General features: G+C 43.7%; 2 protein-coding genes across 2 annotated transcripts; both read left to right on the forward strand.

The window, feature by feature from the left end:
• Positions 1-209: 209 nt before the first annotated feature.
• LOC147063425 (uncharacterized) lies at positions 210-939 on the forward strand. The gene is made up of 2 exons (XM_085959409.1): positions 210-834; positions 923-939. Exons 1-2 carry the CDS (start codon positions 210-212, stop codon positions 937-939), a joined length of 642 nt encoding a protein of 213 aa, XP_085815535.1.
• A 4,374-nt stretch (positions 940-5,313) lies between these two features.
• On the forward strand, positions 5,314-6,123 carry LOC147063426 (uncharacterized). The gene has a single exon (XM_085959410.1). The coding sequence runs from the start codon at positions 5,314-5,316 to the stop codon at positions 6,121-6,123; it is 810 nt and encodes a 269-aa protein (XP_085815536.1).
• The last annotated feature ends 5,356 nt before the right edge of the window (positions 6,124-11,479 follow it).

Below are 11,479 nucleotides of genomic sequence, written 5' to 3' on the forward strand. Positions count from 1 at the left end.
TATGATTTTTTTTACGAAAACAGTTTATTCCAGTAGACAATTTTAATAAATACATTTTTCTGTCGGCACATAGGTTTTTCGAGCAACCTCTATCTTTTTCTAGGGATTTTAAACTTTTAGGGGTTGTAATCGATGACAAACTAAATTGGTCAAAGCATGCGGAAAGCATCTGCAAAAGAGCAGCGGTGACTTCGCTCAAACTAGCAAGAATGGCCAAACCCACATGGGGTGTATCTTCTGAAGCTCTTCGAATTCTCTACACTTGTGCTATTGAGCCTACGATCACGTATGCGGCCAGCATATGGCATGAAGCTGCCAAATGGAAAAACATAGCAAAAAAACTCAATACGGTTCAGCGAGCACTAGCGATACGAATATGCAGAGCTTACCGAACGGCTTCGCTCAATTCAACGCAAGCTCTAGCAGGACTTATGCCTCTAGATTTACGTTTAATACAAATCGCTCTCATTTACAGAGCTAAGAAGGGCGAGGAAGGCCTCGCAGGTTTTCTGCCTGACGACAGGCTTTTCGAAAAACCGGTGGACTATAGAAGGCTGCCACACCCGGCTAGACTATTTTCTGAAGTGGTTTCTTATCCTGCAACGTTGGAAAGCAACGAATGCAATAACATGCCGATTTTCACGGATGGGAGCAAAATTGATGGCGGTACTGGTGCAGGGTTTGTGGCATACATTAATGGCGGTGAGGTAGCGGCTCGTAAGTACCGCCTTGCCAGCTATTGTACGATAATGCAGGCCGAACTCTATGCCATCCAATGCGCTCTGGAGTGGGCAGGCTCAGATCCAATCCAGCGAAAGCTCACCGAAAACCATAGTATTTGTATTTATTCGGACTCCAAAAGCTCAATCCAAGCAATTGGAGATCCCTTGTCTACTAATCCGATTGTCTTTTCTATTCACAGCAAGTCCGCTCAACTGAGACGGCGCCACCCGGAGGTGCACTTCAAGTGGATAAGGGGACACACCGGGATAGAAGGAAATGAAAGAGCTGACAAATTGTCTCGGCATGGTGCCTCTGAACCCAAGACCGCGATAGCTTATGACAAATTTCCTCTGAGCTACGCGAAAATTACAATTTCAGATATGGTGAAAAACGAATGGAACTCACGATACATAAACTCATCGACAGGGGAGTTGACCCGAAAGTTTTTACCTTCAATTTTAGCAGCACGAGACGTCAGGGTGCATAAGGGGCTGTGTTTTGAGATGACTCAGATTCTTACAGGTCACGGAGTCATGCGAGCATACCTGCACCGGTTTAAAATAACATCTGATGGAAAGTGTCCATGCGACGACGGAAGCGACCAGGATGTCTTACATTTACTCCTAGATTGTCAAATATTTAGCAAGGAGCGGCACAACCTGAACTTTTTATTACAGATGGCAGATGCGGACATTCGAGACCTTCCGGGGACCATGGCAAACGAGGCCGGAAGAGATGCACTTTTTAATTTCTGTATTGATGTAATAAAAAGAATAAAAATAATAAATGGTGACACATGTAAAGATGATTCATGCCTTTCAGATCCAGTGACTGCAATCATAATATAAGATAGGATAAGTATATACTTAGAATATCAGTCCTATGCGACATTTCTTTTACCATGGGAAAAAACTCGACTACAAATCGCAGTCCTCAGTTCCCAATGAATACGACAAAATATTCATCAGAATCACCTCCGCCTTGCGCTACTAAGAATTTTCCAGGGTTTTTGCAAGGCGGTTTCATAGGCCCTGGCCGAATTCAAATTAGCAATACCCGATGCGGGTAGAAGAACAGTTTTCAATAAGGCATATTCTCTCAACCGGCACAATTTTCATTTAACTAGCATCAAGTAGAGTAGTTTGCGTGCCAAAGTCCTTAAGAAACCTCGATAGTAAATGCGAAGTATCCATAAAGGCATCTAGAAAAAAAAAATAGGTTTTTCGATCCAATAATTGTTAATTTAAAATTTGAAATGCTCATAGATTTTGATACTTCATTATCACAATCTAAGATTATATTATTAGGTACCTAATATTAGGTTGGGGTAGGTTAGGTTAGGTTAGGTTGGTTTTTTTATGACATAAAGGGTACCTTGCTTGCTATGTACAAGGTTTAGGATCTGGAAGGGTAATGATTTTACTTGGAGCTAGCTTTTGTGTAAGGAACGGCTTGACTTTTGGCTATGGCCTTGCTGGGAATTTCTCCGCATTCGCTTTTAAGACATAGGGAACCATAGAAACCTATGTCAGAGAAGAAAAAACTTAAGCTTATTAGACACTTAAGGGACCTTCCAGCCATCGCATGATGGTTGGCTTTTTGTTTTCCTATCTATCTTTCCTATTCCTGCTCTGTGATACTTACTCCATTATTCAACTCTTTTAGTCGCCTAACTATCTGAACAACAAACCTTTCAAATTCCTCTGCTGCTTGTCTGCTTCTGAAAATGTCATGAAAATCTATCTTTGCAGATTTAAGCGCCATTTGGAACTTGTATCTCAGCAGGTCAAACATCGGGCATTCCCTAAAAATGTGAGGGACGTCCTGCGTGATGTTACCATCACACTGACAGCCGTCTGATTGACTCACTTTGAATCTGCAAAGGTATCCATTGAAGGCTCCGTGGCCGGTGAAGATCTGCGTTGTTTCGAAGCTCGGCTTAGAGAAAGTCTGGTAGCTGAAGACATCCAAAATGTTCGGGAAAAACATTTTCGTAATCTTTCCCGTACTTGAGGCTCTGTAGCGATCGTTCCAGGTGTCGAGGGTACTTTCCTTAAGTTTTCTCTTCGCATAGCTTAGTGGAAATTTGTCGAATGTCGGTGCCGTCTTTTTACGCGTAGCATCTTTTGCTTTGGCGTCGGCTCTTTCATTTCCGCTTAGGCCTACGTGGGCTCTGATCCAGCAAATTTCCACTGTCAGTCCAGTCTCTCCTATCGCTCTCAGCTTTCGCTGGGCATCCGCGACAAGAGGATTGACCTGATTGGGGGTTTTTTTTTTTTTTTTTATGGGAGTTGCGTTTATAATTGACCTTGCTTATTATGTACAAGGTTTGTAGATCTTCAATTGGAGTTTTATTTATTTATTAGTCTTTTTTTTTTACTATATAGTGCTGGGATCAAGAGGGATATACTACTGTGGGTCTTAACAGGAACTTCTCCGCATTTGCTTTTGTGAAGAGGAAACCACAAAAAACTCTTCAGGAGAAGACGGACTGTTAACAGAAATCACCAGGCCTTCCGTTTCACTTGAAGAGTGTTCGGCATTTTGTGTCCTGGCTTTGTTTATTTTGCCAATATCCTGCACTATTTTAATCATGTATCATACTACATTTCGTGATAGTTCCTTGTAAACTATCACAGATCCGATGTCGCATAGATCCTCATCTAGACTCCTGCATCGCGCCTCCAGCTGCTGTCTTTGGAAGCTGAAAATGGGGCAATGCATAAAAAGATGAGGGACATTTTGAGGGGTCATATTATCACACGGGCAGCTGTCGATCTCGGAGAGCTTAAATCGATGCAGGTAGCTCATGAACCCACCATGACCCGTGAGGAATTGTGTGAGTTCAAAGCCAACTTCCTGCATTCTCCTGAAATCAAAGGCATGGAAAATTGTTGGGAAAAACATTTTAGTAATATTTCCTGTCGTTTCTTTCAAATATCGATCATTCCAGAGTTGAAGGGTCCTGCTTTTTATTTTCCTTTTGGCAAAGCTGAGCGGAAACTTGGCAAAATCTGGGGCTTGGGTTAGGTTAGGTTAGGTTAGGTTAGGTCAGGTCAGGTTAGGTTGGGTTAGGTTAGGTTAAGTTGGGTTAGGTTAGGTTAAGTTATATTAGGTTAGATAACGTTCCCCCCTGCGTCTGTCACCTTGTCGTGGTAGGTGGGCTTCCGCTGCCCCGGCAGCTTACTAAGAACAGACAACGTCTTTAACCCAAGATATAGTGGAAGGCATCGTGCTGATGGATGAGTGGCCTGTAGACGCAAAATAACAGGTTGAAAACGATCCCTCAGAGGTACCTGCTAACCCCTCTGAGTATTCTGGCTTATCCGGCTATGCGGGGCTCTGGTCGGATGGACTTCTTCCCTTGCTACTCGTGGGATAGACTATGATTACTAATAAAACAAAAACAAAAACAAATACGACGAAGATGTGGTCTTGCTGGAGGCAAAGGTCAAGTCCCTGATGGCGTACATCAAGGAAAAAACCAACGTCCACGTCCCGATAAAAGAGGGACTAGCGGAGATCACCAATGCGGTTTTGATATTGGCTGACCTCCGCAAGCATGATACGGGCACTTGCCAAGACGTGGCTGTGACTGGGCCAAAGCTACAAACCAAGGCTACCCAGACTTCATCACTCACGGAAGCTGTGCCTCCAAAAGAGGAGGAAAAGTGGCGCAAAGTCACTTCCAAGAGAACGGCCAAAGCAGAAAAGGCCAAGGAGGGGAAAAAAGAAGAATCAAGACCAAAGAGAAAATCACCAAATGGCCCTAAAGAAAAAGAAAAAGAAGACTCTAAATACAAGAAAAGAAAAGAAGAAAAGTCCCAGAAAGGGAAGACAAGACAACTTCCTGGTTCCAGAAACGACGCAATTGAAGTTAAAGCTGAGGGCAACGCCTCCTACGCGGAGACTCTCAGGCGCATCAGAAAGAACGTCGTTCTCCCGAATGTCGAGGTCTTAGGAATTCGACAAACCAGGAGTGGAGACTTGCTCCTGCAAATGAAAAGAGGCACAAGCCAAACCGAAGAGCTCGCAAACGCGATAACTAAGGCGCTGGGAGAAGGAGCTCAGGTGAGAAAGCTTACCACAGCGTCATAGTCGAAATTCGTGATATCGACGGAGCAACTGATGGCATCGAGCTGATGGATGCTTTGACGGCTGCGTCCTCCCGAATGGCAAAGGATGCAAAAGTCATCTCTCTGAGGCATGCCTTTAGTGGCACCCAGTTGTCGGTCGTCAGATTGCCTAGAGATGCGTCCGCAGACTTTATCATGGGGAGGAAAATACGGATCGGCTGGGTGAACTGCCGATTAAGACCTGGGGCTCACCTCCCAAGGTGTTTCAAATGCCATGGATTTGGGCACCTCGCAGCGGATTGCACAAGCCCTGAAGACAGAAACAAGGAGTGCAATCGCTGCGGGACGGAAGGCCACAAAGCCGCAGCCTGCACAAACAAGCCCAATTGCAGGACATGCGCCAACCTCAAAAAGAGCTGCGATCACCAGACAGGGAGCAGAAACTGCGCATCTCTCAGAGCTGCATTGGTGGACAAGAAAAAGAAAAAAAATGATCCGAGTCCTCCAAATTAACATGAATGGTTGCCAGGCTGCCCAGGACCTGATGGTGCAGATAGCCGAGGAGCGGCGAGCAGACCTCGTCATAATTTCTGAGCAGCATCGAAATGCCCCAAACCGGTGGTACTCAGGCTCAGGTTCGAGGTTTGCAATCTACGCGCCGACTACCCACTTACGCATCACAGGCGTTGGTTGTGATAACGGAGGCCGCTGGACATGTGTAGAGATCGAAAAGCTTAGACTTTACAGCTGCTATCTCTCTCCCAATTCTCCCATAGACGCCTTCGCAAATGACCTCAGACGCCTCGAAGATGACGTGAAAATATCAATCTTACCTGTAATCCTTGCCGGAGACTTCAATGCAAAAGCTCCAGAATGGGGCTCATCGACAACAGACAGAAGAGGAGTCTTGCTCTCTGAGATGGTGTCTCACTTGCATTTACATCCGGGTAACATTGGAAGTCGTCACACCTTCGTCCGAGGCAGCAGCGGTTCGGTTATTGACGCCACGTTCGCGGATGAATCAGTCATGGGGAGAATCAGAAATTGGCAAGTCCTCGACGCATACTCCCACAGCGATCACCGCTATATCAGTTTTGATCTGGAAGCGCGCTTCACCAGACCTCAACCGAATCTCGCAAACACCGGTTGGGGGGTTCGAAAGCTCAACCTGACGCCACTTGATGTGGCCGTTGCTGAAAGAAGGAGTGCGGTGCTAAGCAAATCACAGAGTGCTAGTGCTGAGGACATTACCAGCGCTCTGAATGACCTACTGCAACACAGTTGTGACGCTTCAATGCCCAGACGTAGCAGCCAAAACCAGTGACGGCCAGTCTACTGGTGGAACGAAGACATTGCTGAGCTCCGCCGCAAATGCCTTTCCTCGAGACGCCGGGCGCAACGGAGACCTAGCAACGATGACCTCCAACGGAATCACCAAGACCACAGGAAGGCGCTACGGAGAGCCATCAAAGAGAGCAAGGCAAGATGCTGGGCCGAGCTATGCAGTTCGGTCAATGAAGATCCCTTGGGCATGCCCTACAAAATTGTGAGAAAGAGGCTCCGGATTGCAGACGTAGACCCCTACCTCGAGGGCCCAGGCAACTTGGAGTCAGTAATAAGCACCCCTTTTCCACAGCACCAGCCCAGAAAAAGCTCTTGTGCTGCGATGGACGAGGTGATCAGCCCATTATCCGAAACAGAACTGCTTATAGCTGCCAAGCGCATAAAAACCGCGAAGGCACCAGGACCAGACTGCATTCCAAACGCGGTCATCAAACGAATCGCATTGACTGACCCTGAGCTACTGCTGGCGGTTTTTAACACATGTCTGCAGGAAGGAACTTTTGCTTCACCCTGGAAGAGGCAAAAACTAGTTCTTATACAAAAGGGCAAGGAGACGCCACCTGGCCCATCTTCGTACCGACCACTCTGCATGCTCGATGGAACCGGAAAGCTGCTGGAAAGAATAATCCTTCAGCGACTCCAGGAGTCATTGGAGGATGAAGACAAAGGACTGTCACACAACCAGCATGGTTTCCATCCTCGTCGATCTACCATCGATGCAATAGCGAAGGTAGTAGCGACGATCCAACTTGCCTGGCAAGGAAGTGTCAAGGCAAGCAAGCACGTCGTGTTGATTGCACTGGACGTCAAGAACGCCTTCAACACGGCGAATTGGGAACAAACCCTCAACGCGCTTGTCGAAATCGGCGCACCAGTGCACATCGTCAGGCTCGTCGAGAGCTACTTCACGGAGCGAGTACTCGAGTATGAGTGCATGGGCAAGAAGTGCCAACGTAATGTTTCGGCGGGTGTTCCGCAGGGCTCAGTCCTTGGGCCAGCTCTATGGAATGCGATGTACCATGGCCTTCTTAAAATCCCCTTGCCCGAAGAAGCGACTCGGGTTGCCTTCGCCGATGACGTGGCCGTCCTCGTCACAGCCAAAACAACCCAGCTACTACGTTTTGCTGCAGAGGAGACTATAAGAAAAGTCAGAAGATGGCTTGACAGCAGAGGGCTCGAACTCGCTGTCCATAAAACAGAAGCCGTCTTTTTCACAAGGCGCAGAAAGCTGGCGCCGCCAAAACTCGAGGTCGACGGCTTCGAGGTGCCGTTTTCCAGATCATTACGGTACCTCGGAGCAGTGGCGCACCCAGGAATTATTATTATGAGGGGCCCAAGGAGGAGAATGTAAATTAGTTCCATAGGCTCTTTTTCTTCTTCATATAAATATTTTTACATATTTTCACAATACAATATGGCGATATACATAGGGACATTTTCAACTAGTTGAAAATGTCCCTCAGAAGCGGACGAAACCGGTCCTAATCTATATAATAAAAGTGGAAAAGTACTAAAAAAAAAAATTACGTTTTATTAAATTAAAACAACAATACAATATTTATTCCGAATTCCACCGAAAAAAATGTTCTTTTGATTTACACCACCACCGTAGTGGGTGTAGTCGTTCTTTTCGCAGAATGTTGCAGATTTTTGGTTTTTTAATATTGAGGTTCCAACATATTAATTGAAAATGGACACAAAAAGTATTATTGCCTCTAAATTATACACAACCTACTCAATACAACACAGCCTTATATCTCGTTTATCGGTCTTTTGTCTATTGCACTCGGTGTACCTACACCATGGCTCCCACATCCTGAAACGGGCCCTCAGGCTAGGGAAGTGGTCGGCAAACTGCGGCTCTGCCACAGATGCTCTCTGTCATATTTGACATGGCTACAAAGAAGAAGCAAAGAAAATGGAAGAGGATAACCGTAAATACAATGTTGAATAGACCGAGAATTCGCGTTTATTCAAAACTTAAATGGCTTCCCGACCTGTATTTCTGTGTCGGGAAAAATTGACGCATTCAAATTTAGAGAGATACTACAACTAAAAACTCGTAATTTTGCGCTAAATATTCTGTCGATGATGCAAGGAAGAAAGCAGCTGAGGAGAAGAGTCAAGAAAAATAAAGTTCTGTATTTAATTAGGTACTGAATAAAATCTTTCAACAATGTTAATATTGCAAGTTTTGTGGTTAGTAAAAAGATTTCCAAGAGAGGAAATCAAGAGTAAATTGAGAAATCGATTTATTGATGAGAACCTGGAATCGTGTTTAAAATTAAATCAACAACATACGAACCTGACTTACCCAAACTTTACAAGGAGATGCAAGGCCATTATTCACATTGAGTTTGTCAGTCATTGTCATGATTCAATTTTATGGATACCTTACTTACAATTTAATTTTTATTAATAAATAAGATCATTATTACGTATGATATTCAGTTTTATTCAGTGTACCTACCTATAATTTAATTAGGACTTTAACTAAACTACCTACGTATATAATTTAAGTTTAATAAATTTGGCTCTATTGACTAATGAGTTTGCCGACCACTGGGCTAGGGTATTTGACGGGCCCCCTATCCACCGCTTAGATTAAAGGCAGTGTGAAACACTACATTAACGTTTTTCAAATTGTGTTTTAGTTCAAATTGAGGGTACTTATACAGTGAATTATTGGCGATTTTCAGTACGTCATCTACTTTAATAATGGAGCTGTCGACACATAATAATCAGAAAATATATTGGAAATTTATATACATTAAAATGTTCATAGTCATGAAGTATAATAGCGCCGCAGGCGACTTTTTTTTACTATTAAAGCTAATTTATGAAATGTGTTTATCTCACTTATCTAGTCAACCCGACACGCCGGGTCCCCCACAGCCCGGGCCCCCAGGCTAGACCCCTGTCAACCCTCCCCAGCCATGACCACCACCACCACCGGAATACCACTCCGGAATTCGGGTGGACACCGAGAATTTCATTAGGGAACGGGTTTCTAAAAAAACCTGACATTAGTGTTTCGAAATTTTTGTATTAGAAATTAAAATCTAAGAAATATTACTAAAAAGGGTGCTGGAGAATTACAAATCATTTTTTGCCGTGTTGTTTGTCTAAGCCCAAGGTATAGTTTATTGGCTTTCGATTTCAATATGTAAAATCATTCTGATGATTTTCATATTTTGGGGGGGGCCAAGGCCCCCTGGCCCCCCCTGGGTGTGCTACTGCCTCGGAGTGCAGATCGACGACAAGCTGCGATTCGCAGAGCACGCAGAAAAGGCGGCGTCCAAGGCAACAAGAATTGCAGAAGACCTTGCCAGGCTGATGCCCAACATTGGTGGACCAAAACAAAAAAAACGGAAACTCTACTCCGAAGTGGTCCACTCCGTCCTCCTATACGGCGCCCCAATATGGGCCGATGCCACGAAAATAGAGAGGACGAGGCTCACTCTGGCAAGGGTGCAAAGAAGGAGTGCACTCAGAGTCGCTTCGGCATACCGCACGGTATCACATCACATCAGCTCGTCGGAAACCTAAACGCGTGGTGCGAAAGGAAACACGGCGAGCTGAATTACCACCTGACCCAAATGCTCACGGGTCATGGATGCTTCTCCAACTGCCTTCACAGGATAGGGAAAGAAGCGACCCGTAAATGCCATCACTGTGGAGGCCATGACGATAACCCTGCACACACGCTGTTTGACTGTCCAGCTTGGGAGGAAGCCAGAAACACCCTAAAGGGGATTGTCGGCGAGGAAGCAATGTCGCTAACGAACATGGTTCTCTCAATGCTGCAAAGCACAGCTGCATGGTCAGAATGGGCAGAATTCGCATCGTGCGTCCTCAAGACTAAAGAAAAAGACGAAAGATCCCGGCGAGGAGAACAGGTAGAAGTGGCCTAACAAAAGGCAAGGACATAGCTGCCTCCCTGAAGTAATGCATAAAAGCAGATTCCGGGGGGGCAGCTGAGAAGAGGAGGGGGGTTTTAGTGGGTAAGAATCCCACACTACCATCAGTCAGTCGCCGCTGACTGCTGGTGGTGTCTTAAGAAGATTTCCCCCCGCCGGAAAAAAAAGGTTAGATTACGATAGAATAGGTTAGGTTAGGTTTAGTTAAAAAATGATACTTATAAAATCTCATGACGGCATCTGCGCCACATTTACCAAAATTTATATCGATGAACCGAAAAATATATACCTAGGTGGTGTTATTTGGTTGTAGATTTACATCAAATAATATATGAATGATAGCAGCACGAATATACACATATTTATATTACTGCGTTAAACATTAATTATATTGACACCTAAGCATCATTTTTGCGATTGCCTTCTAATAAATTGTATTGCTGCTACAATTATTAGTTTGACATTTGTGAATTTCTACCTTTTCTTTGTGCGATATATTATTTGTCGGTGAAAACAATTTTAGAAATGTGTGCAGTTGTCAAAATTGAGTGAATTTATATTTACAATGAGTGATTTATGATTTTTGTTTTGTGAATCAAACTATTTTATGTGATTTCATCTATTTATTTGTGAAATCATTTAATATATGTGAAAACTACTTTCCAAATGTTAAAGCTATTTTTTTTTTGTGAATTTTGATTATTGCATTGTGCGATTAATTCCCACCCTTAAAAAAATCACCGATTAGATCTTCAGCTTAGTTTAATAGTTTGTGACCATGTCAAACAGTGGCGGCTCGACGACTTTCTAGGTGGTAGGGTTTAGCCGTTAATTATGAAATATACATACATACAAACTTTCTCATTTTTACATTATGTACCAAGCTACTTATAATAATATGATTTCATTAATGCGGAAATGAGTAATTTTTCAGAATAAACAATATGATTATCTGTGTCGTTACACCTAAAAGTTTTGAATAACGACATACATCGAGCGTTTTAAGTAGGTATATTATGACAATGATAAAAATATCGGATGTATGTTTTTTTACAAAATAATGATGTGGGGATGGTCCCGACGAACCCTTAAGGTAGAGCCGCCCCTGATGTCAAAGTTATGTACCCTTTTAAATAAGTATTTGATAATTGAAAGAAAATCTTGTGTAAAACCGCCATTTTGATTACACAGATTACAGTAGGTACATGACATTACAGTTTTTTATTCACTAATGAGTAATGAGCCATAGTACAAGATAGGTATTGCATACCTATTTAGGACATCTAGAAAAAATAAGAAATTAAAGGCAAATATAATATCAACCTTCAATAATTAATTAGGTTAATTGCAAGATATACCTACATTATACAGCGTCATGAAACATCACATCGGATATGGCATTGCACTGTTGTCCCC

The sequence above is a fragment of the Rhyacophila brunnea genome, unplaced genomic scaffold, assembly GCF_057557595.1.
Source record: "Rhyacophila brunnea isolate RB1 unplaced genomic scaffold, BYU_Rbru_1.0 scaffold_9, whole genome shotgun sequence".
In the NCBI taxonomy this organism is placed as follows: Eukaryota; Metazoa; Arthropoda; class Insecta; order Trichoptera; family Rhyacophilidae; genus Rhyacophila; species Rhyacophila brunnea.